The sequence below is a fragment of the Felis catus genome, chromosome B3, assembly GCF_018350175.1.
Source record: "Felis catus isolate Fca126 chromosome B3, F.catus_Fca126_mat1.0, whole genome shotgun sequence".
Taxonomy (NCBI): Eukaryota; Metazoa; Chordata; class Mammalia; order Carnivora; family Felidae; genus Felis; species Felis catus.
Window position 1 is genome coordinate 2912154 of NC_058373.1, and position 18314 is coordinate 2930467.

Here is an 18314-nt window from a genome sequence, read left to right on the forward strand (position 1 = left end):
CCAAGAGTTGGACACCCGGGCGCCCCTAAAAGCGAAGTTGTGTTAGTGAGAGAAAATGTCTTTGGAAAAGGGAGCATGTGAGATGAAAAGTGTGTATTTCCAATGATCTCATCTGACAGCAGAACAGGAGTCCACAAGCTCTGAATTTTCCAGATGTACTTAAAAAAAAAAAAGATAGAAGAGAAGTAAACATTCAAAACTAGACCTCATAAGGTCACTTTTTCTGAGTTCGGACAAATAAAAAAAGAAACATCTAAATCTGATGTTCAAACAAGGCTGTCCGGTGTGATCCAGCCTTCTTCCCTTAACGGCCCATTTATCGGTGCCCCAGATCCTACGGCTTGCCCCTCCCTTCCTTGGCTCCTACTGGGTCTCACAGGCAAATGCCTCCTTCCTCCGTCCATCAGTGTTCTGTCCAATGACCCTTACTTTCCCGAGCCTAAAATAACGGCGTACGCACGTGGAAAGGCTTAGTGATTAAAAAAAGTGATCGTTAGGATTTCATTACATCAGAAACTCAGCCTATAAGTTTTCTACAACTAATCACCAACAAAAGGATTTTCCCCCCTCTGTACCTCTATTTTTTATTTTGTTATTATTTTTTTGAAGTCTTAAGGGTTTCTCTATCTACTATAAGGTAGAAGATACTCTCAGCCAGACCCAAGACCCGGGAGGGACGTGCAAAATCAACAAAGAGGGTAATGAAGTAACCCCCAAACCGAACGCTCTAGCCCTGCCGGGGGAGGGACCGAGGTGTGGGATAGAGAGAGTTGCCTGGCCCTCTGGAATGTCCTTATCAACCCGGGCCCAGAGGAAGGGGATGTGCATTGGAAGAAACCCCATCCCGCTACTCAAGCCTCTGGCCTTCCAGCCCTGGGCCGCGACTGGCCAAGTTGGGAAAGGCCTGGACCCTTCACTCCAGCCCTTCTGGGAACCCTTACTTGTTCGGCCCCCTCACTCCCTTCCTGCTCGTCTTGTCTGGTCGGAACCACTCTGCCTCTCTCTAGAGCCTGCTGCACGGGGCTCTGCTCATAACCAGAGGGCAGATACACCGCAGGGTGGTCTCTTCCCTCTTCTCGTTCCCAGGCCACTAGGAGACTCTCTCTGTGCTGCAGGCTCTGTGACCACCGGCAGGATCAAAGGAAAGTGTTAGCACCTCTGCGGTCTGGTTCCTGTGTTTTGGTCGACATTCATAATCTTGTTTTTAGAATCTGATCTAAATGCTTGGCTTTTATTGTTACTTTTATCAATTTCTTTTCTATCCTAGAAAGCTTAAAATGCTCTCTGCCTTAAAAAGAAAGGGTTTGAGGGACGCCTGGGTGGCTCAGTCGGTTAAGCGTCTGACTTCGGCTCAGGCCATGATCTCGCAGTTCGTGAGTTCGAGCCCTGCATTGGGCTCTGTGCTGACAGCTCAGAGCCTGGAGCCTGCTTGGGATTCTATGCCTCTCTCTTTCTCTGTCCCTCCCATGCTCATGCTCTGTCTCTGTCTCTTGATAATAAATAAACATTAAAAAAATTAAAAAAAAAAAGAAAAGAAAGGGTTTGACTGTTTCACAATGAACACCTTCTAATTTGCAGATTTAGTAACATACTCACCTGGAGGGCTCCTGCTCTGTGACAAGCTGCCTAAGGCCCCAAGCCTTCTTTGGTCGTTGTCAGACAGGAGACAAGGGGTATTCCCTACCCAGTGCCCTACTCTCCGTGCCAGGTGCACAGGCTGGCCTAATTTCTGAAATCGATTGTTTTCTAAACTTACCAGCCAGAAACGGAGCCATTATATATTTCTGAAACTTGGACACCATTACTGTTAGTAGCTTTGCCTACTGGGCTGGAGACACAGAATATAAATATAGATATAAAGATGCCCCAAGTCCTTCCCTCTGCCATAGTGAGGACCCAGCTCCTGCCGACGGTCCTAACACAGATCAGGCAATAATCCTTGGGAACTTTTTGTGATGCGCCTGGAATAGGGCTTACTAAGAGATGTTAACTGGATGAGAAACGGGACCCCGGGCTGTGGGCTGTGAACTTAGCTACTACCTGGCACGCACACACTTGCACGTACTGTTGTATACGTGTGTGTGCGCGCGTGCGCGTGTGTGTGCGTGTGTGTGTGTGTGTGTGTGTGTGTGGTGTCCTAGGGATCACAACAGGACTTGGGTATCTCCCCTCACGTCTGTGGACACTGACCCAAGCAGCTCGTCTCTCTGCCCCTCTCCCCACCCCAGCCCCTGGCCCGCCCGTGCTGCAGGGTCATGGGGAAAAGGCATTACAGCCATGTTGTCCGGTGCCCGTCCCCAGAGCAGGACGGCTGTCCCCAGACATCAATGCCAAGTCCTCCAGGAGCGAGCGTCCTGGGTTGGTGGCCCCCCGCTGCCCGAGGCCTGCCCGTAACTGACTACAGACACCCCGCCTGCGTGAGAACAGGAACACTCCCGCTGCCAGTGAGGCTAGGCTTTGGGCACGGCCCCGGGGCACGAGCGAGCAAAGACACGGTCTCAGTACCCACACCTGCCGCACAGGGACGTGGTTCCTGAGTGGGGGGGGGCACCACGGCGCACACGTGGGGTGGACGACTCACACGGGGGGCTGGCCGCACCCCCCGGCCGGCTTCTCCGGGGTCGCTTGACCACTCGTGACCGTCTCCCTCAACGTGGGGACGGTGCCGCGTCACCTCCCCCGTGCCGGCGCGTCTGGCAGGGCCCCACGGGACTGCGGAGAGAGCTCCAAGTCTGGGGCTGCGCCTCCTTGCGAAATGAGCGAGTGCCGGGAAGGGGCAGAGTCCCAGAGTACTTCTCACGGCACGTGTGGGCGCTCGGAAGGGTGCTGTTTACGAAGCCTGCCAATGGACGCGCCAGCTTTTCCTCCCTATCAAAGTGTTCAAGATAAACCGATGCCCGGAATAACTCTCCTGAGTTAACTCAAGTATCTGTACCTGGTAAGCTTGAACTGACGGCGACTTATGTAGCCACACTGTCGCCAAAGTCGGGGTCAGTTAGAGTCGACCGGCTAGACCATGGCTCGAACGAACAGAGATAATGTTTCCATAACTAGTATGAGGACCTCGTTTATTGACCTAGTGTATGGGAAGAAAGCCCATTGAAAGCCTCTCAAAAACAAAGTCTGATCTGATCGTCGTACGTGTTTTGAAAGAGAATCCTTCGTTTAAGTGGCTATAAAAACTATCAGTGCAGCAAGCATCAAAAATTACAAAATCTCTTTTTACCCGAATCGCATCGGCTCCTTCCAGGAGATCTCCCCGAAGGGCGCAACCGAGGAGGTTTAAGAGTGTTGGCAATAAAGGAAATAATCTCGTCACGTTAGCTAGCGTCCCTGAAGATTAACAGGAAACCACCGAGGAAGTTACAGAAGTTATTTTTCTAAAGAACAGGCGTACGGCCTAACTCTCACCAACACCTATCTAACACGAGCGATGTGATTTACGAGGGAGTGCGAAAGCAGGTTTGAGGCCAGCGCCAATCGGAGGGGACAGCGTGGCCGCACAGACCAGCAGGGCGAGGGTCAGCTACGACCGGGTCGGACTGCAAGTGGCCTCTCGAGGACGCGGCCTGACTTGGGAATCAGTCAGGACCACGCCGGGGCGAGCTCCCCCGGGCGCGGGACGCCGGGAACTTCTCGCCTCGCACCAGAATGGGTCAACAAAACCACTTGGGAAACACGTTCTCTCGCACCTCTTTAAAATACTTATAAGCATCAACTTTATTGACAGTGAGCTCCGAGAGGTTTTCCCAGCATCTGGCCCGGGGTGACGCCTCCGTTCGAAAGAGGAGGCCCTGCCGGGGGCGGGGTTACTTATTTTTGCTGAGGGTTCTCTGCTTCTCCGCGTGCGCCACCACCTTCTCCTCCACGTAAAGACCCTTCCGCTTACGCACGGCGTCCATGTACTTCCGGGCCTGGTTCTCAGAATCCGCCTTCTCCCCGAAGTGTAAGTACTCCTCCTCGGTGGTTGGTACCCAGAAGGGGTCGCTGGGGATGACCTGGCGAGAGAAGGGGACAGAACGTGCCAGGTCAGGCAAGCATACTTGGATTTCAAACAGCCTTGCCAGATTCCTAGCGTGAGGCTGAAGAACCAAAGTTAAGCCACGAACAGCCAATTGCTGGGAAGGGCAAGGAACAGTCGTGAGGGATCACAGGACGCGTGAACAGAGGGAAGCAGCTTCAACAAACCCGTAAGGTGCACGACGTCACCCCGAGGCACAAGGGCGACTCTTAACTTTGAATAACATGATGGAAAAGCTCCCCCTCTCGCTCGGATGCATCTGGGTACCAGCGGGGTCTTTTCATCCACTTTGCCTTCGTCCCCAGCAAAGACCAACGCCCGTAAGCCCACTTCTGGTCACCCAAGCTTTTGCTCCCAAACTCCGTGGTGTGACCGGTGAGCCGGGCCGCTTGGCCCATGTTCTGTCGGGACGAGCGGCAGTCAGCACTGCCCTCCTCCCTCTTTGGTCTGGGCCCCCGCCTGCTGGCGCCCTCACGGTGAGGGGGACATGTCCAGGGGAGCCTCCTCCTGATGGGAGGGAGAGGGCAGAGCCTGGGCCCCGGGGAGGGGGGCAGCGGGGGGCGGGGCTGGTCTGTAAGTAGTGACGTGGGGGTGCCCAGCCCCTCTGGGATGAGCAGCTGCCGGGTCACGAGGCCCACAGCGATGGCGACACTGGACACAGACTTCCCTGAGGTCCAGGACAGAGGGGGCGGACAGTTTCCTGCAGGCAGAGAAGGTTCCATGAGCCGCACACTCGTGGCCTGTCTCTGCCTCCTCGCCAAGGGTTCCCCCAGGATGTGACAGGTAAGTGTGAGAAGAGAGAGGACCGGGGGACAAGGGTCTTCTTCCCCTCTCCACTAGAAGTGCACAGTCCGCCCCGTCCCTCCGCGTCACTTACAGAAGCCGCCCTGACCCGGCCCTGCGGCAGGAGCCCCGCGGCCTGGCTGGTCTCATTCTGGAACGTGGCGGCAGGGGCTCCGTACCCTCCACGGTCGAGACCACACTCTCCAAGGTCAGCCTGACGGGTAATGAAGGTGAGAGTCTGGCCTTCACACACCTTATCCGGTTTGTCGTTTTCTCTCATTTCTCAATTCGGCACAGAAAGGGGTGGTATTTACTCAGTGGCCTCAAATCCTAACGCTTTTCAATTTAAAATCTAGAAATGGCGGAAAAGGAAGTAGATGCTCTTCAGCACCAGAAATGGAAGGGTCTGGTCTGTGAACCGGGAGGGGGAGGAGGGGAGCCCACAGTAGTAAATGGGGGTAAGACCCCCGTCCGCGTCCCACAGGGCGCCAGGCCGGGTCCGCTGCCCGCTCAGGACGGGCCCCGGCCACACAGCCCAGGCCCTCTCTCTGGAGCTGGAAGAACCCCGTGTGCCCCGGGCCGTGGCTACCACTGGGGGACAGAGGGCGGGACGGATCGTACCGGGACCGTGTCCGCGGTCCTGCGCCGTCCGCCCCGGTGAAGGCGCCGAGCTGAGCAGCTGCGGAGCTGCGGCGCTCGGGAGGGACAGGTGACTCGGAGATGCCCCAGGGTGACGCGGGGGAGAAGACCCGACTGAAGACGGCTTCGCACAGGGCACGACAGGAACCCCCGCCCCAATCAACAGTAACCAGACTCAACAGGGGAGCATTCGTAACCCAGTAAGAGAGGTGACGGAGTGAGCGAGGGTTACGGAGTTCACTTAAAAATTCTCCAAGAAATAAGGGGCGTGTGGGGACACTGCATCCATAAAACATGAGGCAGCTGTAAAAAAGTAAGAGCTAGAAATCCTAGAGATAAATTCAGACGGAAGGATGCAAAAGAAAGAACCTCGGCAGGCAGGTTAAATAGCGAACCGCTGAGCAGACCCCGTAAACGAACAGACTCGACGTCCAGGAAAAAGAAGTCCTACAACCCAGCAGAAAAGACGAGCAGCCCAATGGAAAGGCGGGCGGAGGACTCGAAGGGATCCTTCTCCAGAGAAGATGTGCGAACGGCCAGCAGGCCACGAAGAGACGTCGGTCATTAGTCACGAGGGAGACGCACATCAAAGCCACGATGAGGCTCCACCTCGCGCACGAGGGCGACTTCTACCAGACACGGAAAAAAGTGTCTGGTGAGGAGCCGGTGCCCCACGCCGGCCCCGGTGGCGCTTCCTGGTGAAGACCCCCTTCTCCCTCGCGCCACGCGGCCACAGAAGCCCTCTCCTTGGGGAGACAGCCGGGAAGCGGAACGTCACCCGGGCAGTCGTCCACAGACCGTCTACGCCGCGGGAGACTAGTTTTAAGCTGGTTACTGGCGTCCTCCCCTCATATCACATAAGCCCGTCACAGCGTATAAAGAAGCTGCATGTTCTCAGCAGGTCTGGGGAGTAGGGTGAAGAGACTGTTAATCCTGTTTACAAAGTGACACGTTTTTATCAATGTTTATTTATTTTTGAGAGAGAGAGAGAGAGACAGAGTGTTGGTGGGGGAGGGGCAGAGAGAGAGGGAGACACAGGATCGGAAGCAGGATCCAGGCTCTGAGCTGTCAGCACAGAGCCCGACGCGGGGCTCGAAACCACGCACCGTGAGATCATGACCTGAGCCCAAGTCGGACGCTCAACCGACTGGGCCACCCAGGCGCCCCTAGAGTGACGCGTTTTATATAGAGCAGCAAGCGAACTATGCTAGTTGAGAGACACAGACTCAGACCGGTCCTTGTTTCAAAACCGGTAAGACCAGGAGTTTCAAAAGGTCCCATTCTGTGTGGCCCTCCGCACAGACTCCAGGGTAGACTCGAAGCCTACCTTCTGCACTCACCTCCGTCCTGGGGTCCTCTGGAGTCCCGCTCCAGACCGCCCCTCGCCGGGGGGCTCGGGTGCCCACACCGGGCCGTGCGCTACAGTACGGCACCCTCGAGGCCACAGGGCAGAGCTCGCATCAGTTTGGAAGAAAAGGTGCTATTTTCTAACTGGTTCACCCAGAATTCATCTGCCCACAGCGAGAATGTTGTTTTGCAACCCCACAGCCTGGAGGGGACGGCATTTTCTAGCGCACGGGAAGGAAGGCTCCCAAGTGCCAGCTGCTGTCCTCGGCATTAAAAACAAAAACAGAAAGAGGAAGAGGAGGAGGAAAGGGGACAACAGCCCAGAAGGGAAGCGCGTGGGGAGCCCCGTCTCAGGTCGGTGCCCAGCTCTCGCGAGGACCGTGGCTGGCGGGTGGGAGGCACCGCGTCCGGAATGAACTTCTTCAGCGCTACTGTGCTCAGAGCCGCGGCCTCCTCACCCCGGGTGAACTCCAGCCCGCCCCCCGCGTGGTCTCGGCATCGAGCAGCCAGGCTTGAGGTTGTGCTGACATGCGTGTAGAGCTCCACTGGGTGGGAATATTTTTCTCTCTGTGCCTGTTATTAGCTCCTTTTCTTCCCTTTTCACAGAAGGGGTAAAACACAGAAATTATGAGATTGCTGACTTCAAAGGTTTCCTCATGGAAAATGCCTGTAATTTTATTTTCTCTATTTTTTGAAGCACTTTCTCTCAAAAGCTCTTGATTGTAAATTATATGGTGTGATAGAACACAAATGGAAGAAAGTGGCTTGGAGCGAGAAGCCAGAGCTCACCGACTGCGTTATTTCTAAACCCAACCCGGGGGGAGGACGGAGACAGCCAAAAACGATCACATCGATGACATTTAATTACAACGCTGTTTTCAAGACTTTCACAGATTTGAAGCTGTCGGGAGCGGGGACTAGGACAGGTGGCAGGGGGCCGGCAGACGGTGGCACAAAACTGGAGCGGGCTCTTCTCGACCGCACTCGTCTCTAAATTTACCAAGAGACTGACTTTTAATAACCAACTAAGACAGAAACTAGTATTTGAAAAGAAACAAAACAAAACAACTACTATTAAGTACGTAAGATTTCCGGCCTTTCTTTTGTGAGTGAGAGAAAAAGCAGATGGAAAAGTCATCGTGGTTTTCGCATTAACAAAAATTGCCTACTTGGTAAGAACCTGCTGTTCCTAAGTATCTCTTCTCCTGTTTTCTTTGCTAACAGGTATTTCAGGCTCGGGATGAGGGGAGGCACACTCTTTCTGTAAAGAACCAGAGTGCAGGCCACACGGTCTCTGGACAGGACCTACAGAAAACACGTCTGAGAATGGGTACGACCGTGTTCCGGGAAACTTCGTTCACCGGAACAGGTGACGGGCCATCGTCTGCTGACTCCTGATTAGTCAGGCTCCATTTCCCAACCTCCTGGTTAGGTGGGTGCTGTGACATGTGGCCACGCGACTGGCTGTGGGCACTGGGACATTCACGTCCCTGCAGGGAGGGCACGCGCCCTCCTCTTCCCATTCTCCCACTCCCTGTTCTTCCCGCCTGGGATGCGGACGTGTGGTGCGAGGGAGAGCAGCCACTCTGGACCCTCAGCAGAAGCCACGTGCTGACAAAGGAGTTGGAGCAGCCTGGGCCCCCGCCCCCGCCTTCCGCCAGCCCCGCATGAGCCCCCACCGCCCCTGCCACCCCCACCAGTGAGTCCCCACCGCCCCCGCCAGTGAGCCCCTGCAGGCGAGCCCCCGCCCACCCCCCCCAACCGGGGAGTCCCCTCCGCCCAGGCCCCCACCCCACAAGAAGACAATCTACTCTGAGAAGGTTTTCACAGAACAGTCTTACCTGCTTACTTGCCAATTAGGAAACAATGAAAACTTCGTAGAGTTTTAAAAATGTGCTTTATAAAACCACTTTCAGGGATAAGGCCGACTGTGAAATGATCACTTATTTTTAGCAAACAGGATATGTGAATTCAGAAACCCAGTTCCTCCAATCATGATGCCCCTATGACAGCTCTGAATCCCTGCTTTGGATCTGTCCGCACACGGGATCCCCCGGGATCACGAACTTGCACTCTCTCTGTTCTCGTCAAACATGCCAGAACCCGGCCTTGTCACTGGTGGGATCAAGGCCACCTTCCTGAGACGGACACCTTGTCATCGGCAAGATGTTCGGACGGGTGAGCTCCAAGTTCTGGGGAGGTTCTCGGAACGGCAGCAGCGATGAAGACAGTGCTTTGCCCTCTCGAGGTCACTGCTCTAAGTGGGATAAACCCCCCTTTGGTTCTAAATGTCAGCTGCACTGCCCTGTAATCACGCCTAGTCCCTAAAACACACAGGGGAGGACTCTGGAGACCGTTCCAGTAAGATCATCCCTAATAGACTCACTACAGACGTAGTTCTTCGGAAGCTGCTTGGACAAATCCGTTCTTTGTATCCCTCACTGGTGTTTATTCCTCTGTAATAATCGAGTGCCAAAAACAAAGCTGAAAAGGTCCAAGTTTGGGTAAGTGGGAAATTACTACCCACTTAAGTTCAGAAATTAACAAATAAATGTTTTGGGGGGCGCCGGGGTGGCTCAGTCGGTTAAACGTCCAACTTCGGCTCAGGTCATGATCTCGCGGTCCGTGAGTTCGAGCCCCGCGTTGGGCTCTGTGCTGACCGCTCAGAGCCTGGAGCCTGTTTCGGATTCTGTGTCTCCCTCTCTCTGACCCTCCCCTGTTCATGCTCTGTCTCTGTCTCAAAAATATGTAAACGTTTAAAAAAATTTTTTTAAATAAATAAATAAATAAATGTTTTGGACCTCCTGTTTTCTACATAGTGAAACATGGAATGAATGATACCTATTTTGATATAAACCGATAAAACCACCAAAACTTCATTTAGTTTCTAGACAAAGAGACAAAATCAAGAAAAATTTCATAGTAAATCCCTGTTAAGATGAAGACTGTACTGATTAAAAAAAAAAAGAAAAAAAGGAGACTACACCAGAACATTAACCGTGGTTTTTTTGAGCGTTACGGATGTGCGGTTTCTTTTTTGTTTAGGAAAAGCAGACACAACCTCCAGTTCTGGACAGCCACTTCCCTGGTGTCCGTTTAGGTGACAGGAACCGCCCGATTAAAACTAGACTTGCCGTCAAAGTCCGGCTTTCTGAAGTGCTGATTTCCTTGACGACAAAATTCACTTTAAAAAGGAAGTTCTCCCTCACTTACCACATTCCCCTCTCTTACCCGCACTTCAACGGTTTCTTTAAATCCTGCTCTGGAGAAAGGGGCCCGTCTGGCTACAGAAAGTGAGAAAGGGGACGACCTGGCGCCGGACGTAAACAGTTGTGATTCGGCAGGGCTGGAGGAGAGAGCCCCGAGCGCGTCCACACCACTGGGAGGTGCACCAGGCTGCACGGTCAGCACGCCATCCCAGGGGCGGGACGCACTCGGGGGGCCCCCCGGCTTGCCCGAGCACGCGGCAGAGGGGGTCTCTGCAACCCGAACCTGTGGCGGCACAGCCAGCGCTGGTCCCACTAGGCAGGCACGGGCCTCCCTGGGAGCGGGAGCGATGGGCCGGGCTTTCTGTTCCCTGCAAAGTGACAACAAACGCTCGTTTGCTACAACAGCCCTTCCTCCTACATCCCGTAGCTTCCAAACCCTCCTACTGACCCGACACGGGTCTGGAAGGTGACCAGACTTTTCCGCTCTCCTTCGCCCGCCTGTCCCGCGGCGCCCGCCTCCTCGGGGCCCGGCTAGCTCTCCTTCCAGGACCTGCTCGGGGAGGCTGGTCTGACCTCCCTACTTCGTGTGAGTACCCTCCCCGCCCAACCCCAACAGTGAAAAAACGATGTCTTCACCATCTTTTCCTCTCCCCCAGCAATGCGGACCCACGTTTGCAGTTTTAAGCGCGGGTAAGGTTTGCTCTTTGCCCACCTTTACCGACACCGACAGCGAGGGGTTCTGACGGACCCTTTCACCCCACAGCGCACGGAAGTCGCGGAAACCCGCAGAGTCCGCGGCGGGGACTGAGGGCCACAGAACGCACAGGAGCCTAGAGCTGCTCCTTGGCAACACGACCGTTCCCCTCTAAACGCCCGAAGTGTCTCCCCGCTGGAAGAAAAGTTCCCGAGAGCTTCACTTTCAACACGTCTGTGATTTTTCCCTTAAAATTCTAACCGCTATCTTCAGAGGGAAACGCAGGATCGAAGGCTCTGCGTCTTAACTTTTACATCAAACAAAAGTGAAGAGTGAGTGTGTGTATGTGTGCGTCACAGGCCCCACGTAACCTCAGGACCCTTCCATCTGGAGGAGAACAGCCCCGTGCCTTCTCCCGGGCGAGGGACTGGGCGGAGGCCCCACGGAGGCCCCACGGAGGCCCGGCGGTGGCTGCCACCCTCGGGGTCATCTGCAGGGAGCACGCCGGCGCCTGAGGAGGCGGGACGGGGCTGGGCTGTTACCTCCCAGTGGCTGAACACCAGCTGCGGGCTGGCCAGGCCGCTCGTCCTCTTCCTGATCTCGTCAGCAAAGCCAAAGCTCTCGGCGACGGGCAGCACCGCCTTGATGATGAACATGTCCGTCCCTTCTTTCATTTCTTCTTGAAGCACTCGACCTTCTCTCTTGGACAAGACCGCGTAGACCCGACCTGCGAAAGCAACACGGCTCTTAAATTCACTGACCGGTGACACGTCCCGAGCCACACAGACACGCGACCGCTCGCGCTCCCTGTAACAGTCCACCCGTGAGAAACGGCGCTCCCGAGGATTCTGGTTTACACAAGCATGAAAACTTTTCTCGTTAAGTGTTTAAAAGTAACGCGACAAAAAAAAAAATCGGAGACGAAAGGCGAAACCACCCCAAACCGCACTGCCCGAAGGGCAGACCCCTCACACAGCCTGAGAAGCGGGCGGCTTTGAAAAGGACCTTTTGATGCAACATCCCCCATGACGGTCAGTCTCCGGGTGTGAAACCCAAGGGGACGAGTGTGCCTGGGCTTTGTACACACTGAAATGCTCGTAATTGTGAGACGTTATTGGTTTGATGAGAACAGCGTGAGGCTATTTGGGCCCAGTAAGCAAGGAACAGACACAGTAACATTTTGATATTAGAAACGAAAACAACACGCAGAGATGTCTGGTCACGTTTTTAAAAACTGGTTGACACGTAAGTGGCGTAAGTATTTCTTTTCCCCTGGAGACCGTGTGTGGCGTCTTTCCCGTCTGATGACAAGGTCTACCCAGATCACAAGAATGCCCGCACTTTCTCTTGGCTAACTACATTTTCGCAGTCAGGCCCGATGCCGCCTCCCACTCGGGAGGGAGAGGTCTCCCCGCTACAGAGGCCGGCTTCTGGAAGGGTCCCTCCGGTGTTCCAAGAATCCTCTTAGCCATGAGGGGGTCCGACTCTGCTAAGAACAGACAACTGAAAACCACACACGGTTGTGAGGAACCTGCGGGGCCGGCAGGCACGTCCCGAGGCCTCCGCTCGCCTGCCACTTGGAAAAAGGAGTCTCGGCCGCCCGGCTGGCCGAGGAGAAGAGCGCAGGAAAGACGGCCCGTCTCCTCCAGGCGTAAGCCCCCACCATGGAGGCCCGCAGCCCCTCCCTTCCTGCGTGGGTCAGGCCAGGGGCCTCCGACCAGGTACTGCAACGGAGACCGAACGTCATTCATCGTGTAATTCTCGGCCATTCGGTTTTAATTCCACTAAAACGAAATCCCCAAACTGAGGCCTAGGGATGGATCACCGAGCAAAGGAAATCCGCTATAAAAAGACCCTTCCAAACGCACTTGGCTTTCACAACAGCTGTGTCCGATGCTTGGATGCATTCGGAGACCCTCCAAACTGGTCACTGTTCCAGCGGGGAAATTATGGTAGCCACATCCAGGAGGACCCGTGACCCTGCGGCCTCAGCACATGGCCTCCCCTCCACCGGGGCACCTGCTCCACTATTGGTCACCTGTCCTCGCACTCGACAAAAAGTCACGGTGCACCTGCTGCGCAAAGGCACCAAGACACAAGCATCCACTGGGGAAAAGATGGCAACAAAAAGTCTAATCGATGCGAAGTTTTGATCAGGGCGGGACTTGGACTACCAGATAAACAGATAAACGTCTGGACCCAAATTCAAGGCCCTTTGTGACCCGGCAGCAACCCCTCACTTCAAGCTCTGGGGCCCGCAGAACCCACAGCTGCAGACCCTCCACTGAGACCGCAGACCCCACGGCACACGGGGCGGACCCTCCACGGGGACCGCAGACTCCATGGCATGCGGGGCGGACCCTCTGCCCTAAGCCGGGGTAGGGCACTCGCTGCCACGGCACACGCTGTGGGCACAGTTCTCCAATCTAGGGTGCATCTCGGCCAACTCCACGGAGTTAGAGCCCATCTGGAACCACCTGGTCCGAGTCTCCTGTGGTACCCTAAGATCAAAACGGTCTCTTCGCCATGTGGGCTCCATTGAACCTAATCTCTTTCATGGCACTACATATTCCCGTCTGTATATTTTCTTCTCTGATGGGCAGCAAGATTGGTCTGGAGACTCTACAATCCTTAGAGCTGGGAGCTCGGCAATTAAAGGTATGTTTCGTTTCGTTTTTCCAAAATTGAGGAACGGGAGCAGCTGTTCACAGCAATGTTTTCTCTTACGGTAAACAAACAGGAAACAATGCGGATTTCCAATCTGGGGATGATGGGAAGTAAATTATAGCATAACAAGTTGATAGGGTATTATGCATAGATTAAAATGAAAATTGTGAATACTAAGTGGCCAAATGGAAGCACGCTTTTAAAAGAAGTAATAAATGCAAAAAGCAAAACATTAAACTGCTTCCACCATAAGGTTACAGCTATGCGAAACATACTATTACAGACAAAGACTGTAAAAGAGTGGAAAATGACAGGTTGATTTTCAAGGAGGAAGATTCTTCTTTTATGTTGTGGTTTCTGTTATCGTTGGTGGCCCTTGCGGTGTAACTTCAATTAAAACACACAAAGAAATTGGTGGGCACTTCTTATAAACCAGGTCGCGCTAACCTCTCTTCCTTTTGTTACAGAGCGACCAGACTGCTAAATCAGGCACGTGTGGTCGACAGGATACAGATGGGCTTTGACCAAACGTGAGCTACAGTGTACTGTGGACAGAGTGGGGGAGGCGGGCCGGCCGCTCTTGTGCAGATGAATCCAGCCACGAGTTTACAGGAAACGCACGTCAACAAGTTATGCCCACCCTGGCAAGATGTCCTGAGGCGGGCGTCCGTGTTCTGACTGCGGCTGCGTGTCCTCATGACGGTCACCAGCAACGTAAGGGTCCGGAAGGCATGATGACCGGATCCGAAGTTGACAGGGGGCCGGAAGGCTAATAAATACTTTGGCAGCATCAGGGTGACCGGGTGAGGACCCAAATGTAACAAGACACAGGTCCGTGTGGGTTAAACGCAAAGTGTTACTACTGTTGGCTTCAACCACCCAACCAGCCGGCGTTGGCATGGTAATGCGGAACAGAAGTGCCCATAAAACCGAGTCGGAGCGGGTTCCCTCCAAGCTCCGTGGCAGTCTGCAGTGCCGTGGTACAAAGAAGGCCAATTTCACACTCAGCTGCTCAACTCAAAATTATTCCACCCATCAAAGCCCGTTTCAAAGAACTATCACTTTAGAAAAGTCTACCCTGTTTCGAATTCTGCTAATCCCAAGTTCTCATAAAATTTCGCTGGAAGACCACATTTATTCACTAAATTCAGCCGTGCTGTTTCATATAATGAGGCTTTGTTGCCTAACGCCTCTCTCCGAGCAGGGATGGTGCTTCGACACGGTGTAGGCACGTACACACGTCAGTACGTTTTGTTGAAGTGAATTAGGAAAGGCTGATGAAATGGAAAAGAGACCCCAAGTCTGGAACAGAGGAGGCTTTTAAGAGCCAACAGTGGCACTTACTAAGACTGTCCCTGACACCTCAAGGCACGTATGTTCTCGCAACATGAGCGCGTACCCTACGGGTGAAAACAGAAGGCGGAAACTCCAACACCAGCAGGAACGTGTGATGTCACCGCCAGATAAAAACAGTGAGGAGCCAAGAATGAAAGAAGCTAACAGGTCAGAAGAAGAAATATGAACGTGACAAAAACACAAACCAATTCTAACGTCCGCTAAGTGAAGGGCACTTTTCATGGGTGAAAAATGAGAACAGAACTGGGCCTTTGAGAAAGTAGAGTTTGTAAGTGAAGAGGCCCATTTCCCCCGACGAAGGGATATAGGACAGGCCTCTGTCCTTCTACAGAATGCCCTACTCGGACCACCTATAGACGATGTCTCGCTTTAACCACCTTGTGTAGAAAGAACTCAGTTTTTAAGAGAGACTAAGGACACTCATTTTGCTTAATAAGAAAGACCTGAATTTGTCTTTCAAGTTGTGCTAATTCTTAGAGAATTAAAGCATCGGTCAACAAAGTCTGGGAGATGTCTGAGTATCTGGGCAGGAAGCAAAGGCCTTAGGGTCACCAAGGTCTCCTCATTAATTGTTCCGGATGAAGGAGGTGATTTAGAAAGAAAAAGAAAAGTGCAGAAAGCGAGCAGGAGGCTATACTGACCTTGGGTACAAGAAAGTGGCTATCGTTACCAAAGGACCCCTTGAAGCAACCCAAAATGGGCTTAAGAGAAGACCCTCAACTCTGAGCAGCAGGGCCTCCAACTGACTCTGGAGGAAATGACTCCAGACCAAATCGAAACACGGGGTCTCTGTAAGGTGGCAGCCAGCTGGTTGGGGATAAATGTATCACGCCAGCCAGAGCGCCTGGGACAGAGAGCCCGGGACTAAGCAGTCCACGCAAAGGGTGCCGCCTCGGAGGGACCGGAAGGACCTACAGCACAGTGGACAGTGACCTGGAGGCGGCCAGACAAAGACTAACTCTGGTCCTGAGAGAGAAGGGGGGCAAGTAACCCTGCAAATGATCAAGGTACATCTCCTCCTACCAAGTGCCGCAGTCTGACGGCCAGGTGGACAGGGCCAGGAGGAAGACAGGCCTGGGGCTGCCTGGTCACGTGCAGGGTCCTGTGAACTCCTAATGGAAACGGGAAAGCGGGCACAGAGCATGGGCTCGACAGGGAAGACGCGACGGTCTGCCTGGAATTTCAGTGGATGAACGCCAACACGGATTCTGGCTTCAGGTGTTAGGTGGGAAAATGTGCCTGGCCAGAAAGCAACGGACAGATGCCACTCCAAACAGATAATGTAGGAGAGACGGCAATCTGGGGAGGAACTGTGCATTCCTATTATCACCCCAGGAGTCCGGAAGGCGGAGGGATAGGCACAGATGTGCGTGGACCCTACACTTCCAGGTGGGTCATTTCCAATGCACGAAGGAGGAGAAGGAGAACAAGTTTTGGGATGACAAGTCCTAAGATAAAATTCCTTGCAGGAGTAATGAGAGAGAAATACCAACCATGAATGATCCCAGTGACAGAAAAAGGAGGAGAGATCCTCCCCACCCCAAAATACAACAGTGGCTCCAAAATAAATGTGTCGGGTCAAGGCGGGCAGGTTGCTGCGCCCTCCTGGCCTGTTGTAGGAAGGCGCGCACGACGGACGAAGGAGGGCTGTTAAAACCAGAGCAGCTGAGCCCGCCAAATAAAAGGGCCAACGAACGACACCAAGTGCGGTCTGCTGCGTTAGTTTCGAAATAAGGCTGAGACGTGCCCACCGCGTGGAGAAATGAGTGTGGCGTCAACAGAGAAGCGCCGGAAAGCAGGGCGTCCTGGTTTCCACGTCTCCTGCATTCTCTTCGCTGGGGAGAACAGGGGACAAACGGGCCGGGCGAACAATCACGGCAGAGAGCGCACCGGGGCCCAGGACCCCCGGGAATCTGACGAGCAGGCAGCTGGCCTTCTTGAATGGGTTCCGTCTCCGGGGCCAGGGTCACATCTCACAGCCCTAAAGAACTTGTCTTTTTTGAGAAATTATCGATGACGGGAGGTGTGCTGAAGTACAGGCGAAAGGTAAGGAACAAATGAACTTCTGGGGGGATAAAAACACTGATTCTATAAACTGCAGACTAGGAAGCCATATGCCAATTCCCCGCAGTGTTTTAAGAAAACATCATAGAGCTTTGTACATATTTCTGCGAGTAGGAGTTACTTGCGTCGGGAGACGCATGGACTTTCTGACACAAAACCTCACCAACCTCAGCTTACTTCTTCCATACGGTTGGCAAGGTGACCGTCGGGGGAGCCTACAGACACGAAGGAGCCTCACTCCACCCACCCACTCAGTTCACCTCTTACTGAGTTTTGGTTCTCACGAGAGCAGACACGTGAAAACACAATCCGTGTGTTACAGCTGTGGTGCCGGCACTTCCCAGAATCCTCCCTGTACTGCTGGGTGTGTGAGAAGCCCGGGGAAAACTGCACTGTCCAGATGCGTGCGGTGCTCACGGAAACACACGCGTTCGCGGGACTCTGTCATCTCTACGGTCTGGTCAGTTGCCAAACTTCGGATTCTGCTTTCTGGGGAACGGGTGGGAAGACGTGACTTATCTTGAAACAGGAACGAGGCTCACGCTGGCTTCCCAGGGGTTCACGACAGGGGGCGGTGGCTAAATCCCACTGAAAGATCGCTACCGCGCCGGGGGCCGTGTGGCGCCCACGCCGGTTGGCACGAACGGCTGCTCTCTGGCGGGTGTGGAGCAAGTGAGGGGTGCCCCAAAGGACAGCCCCGGGAACGGTGAAAGGGCACCAAAAATCCCACCGTGAAAAATCAGCGGAAGGCTCCGGAGAGTTTTCTCAGGGACATAGAGCAGAAAACTCATATGCTCCTCGGGCGCACGAAGTGCTCGCGCGGGGGGCGCGTGGCAGTGCACGTGGCCGCAGACCAGCAGGCGACCACAGAGGGAAGACGATGCTTCCTCGGGGGACAGGCTGTGAGCTGCCCGTCGAGGCAAGCATTCAGGTGGCGGTGGTTCGTGGCAGGGCCGGGGTAACCGGAGCAGCCAGGTCTCCTGCACGGTTCCCCGATTCCAACTCCACCTCTGCCTCCGCCTCCGCAAATCAAGAAAGCTCTTGGTGAAAACGAAGAATAACGTCCGGGAATGGTCTCGACTGGTGTTCCTCCACCAACGCACGGATCCCATGAGCTCATAACGATACGCTGGCCCAAACGGGGCTGAGACACATCACGTGCTCCCTGTCACCCTGCAGACACCGTGCACGCGTGCGCGGCACACACAGGCTCCAGGCAGGCGGTCCTGCGGGGCCAACCCCCTGCAACTGTTCAACCCCGCTGCTTCCGAAACGCTGCTTTGGATGCTTGGCCCGTCTCGTAGGAACCCTACTGTGGATGCAAGCCCAAATTTCTTTAGAGAAAAAATACCCTGACGAGTTAGATGCCTGTTTTTAGGAGCTGATCAGCAGAAGAACCTTACTAAAAAGAATGTAAACTAAGCACACACGGACTCGAAGGGCCTCAGAGGGAACCTACAAGCTCCCCAGCGCCGTCCTGGCCCCTAAAGACGGTTCTAGGACCGCCTCTCTCACGGGAGAGCTGCCGCAGGCC

At 54.1% G+C, this 18314-nt stretch overlaps 1 protein-coding gene and 1 long non-coding RNA gene across 6 annotated transcripts in view; one reads left to right on the forward strand and one right to left on the reverse strand.

Annotated features, from left to right (window-relative positions):
* Positions 1-3702: 3702 nt before the first annotated feature.
* EFL1 (elongation factor like GTPase 1) overlaps positions 3703-18314 on the reverse strand; it is a 122953-nt gene continuing 108341 nt past the window's right edge. For all 4 annotated transcript variants that reach the window (XM_023254828.2, XM_045058728.1, XM_023254827.2 and 1 more), the window contains 2 exons: positions 11236-11420; positions 3703-3998 (listed from right to left, as the gene is read on the reverse strand). In XM_023254828.2, coding sequence (XP_023110596.2) covers positions 3810-3998; positions 11236-11420 — 374 coding nt within the window. In that variant the 3' untranslated portion in view covers positions 3703-3809. The remainder of the gene's footprint in view (positions 3999-11235; positions 11421-18314) is intronic.
* LOC123385784 lies at positions 4575-9444 on the forward strand. 2 transcript variants are annotated; one of them, XR_006598789.1, is made up of 3 exons: positions 4575-5643; positions 8015-8159; positions 8744-9444. It is a non-coding gene; the product is annotated as an uncharacterized LOC123385784 (long non-coding RNA). The 2 variants fall into 2 exon arrangements; XR_006598790.1 differs by having other exon boundaries at positions 4575-5034.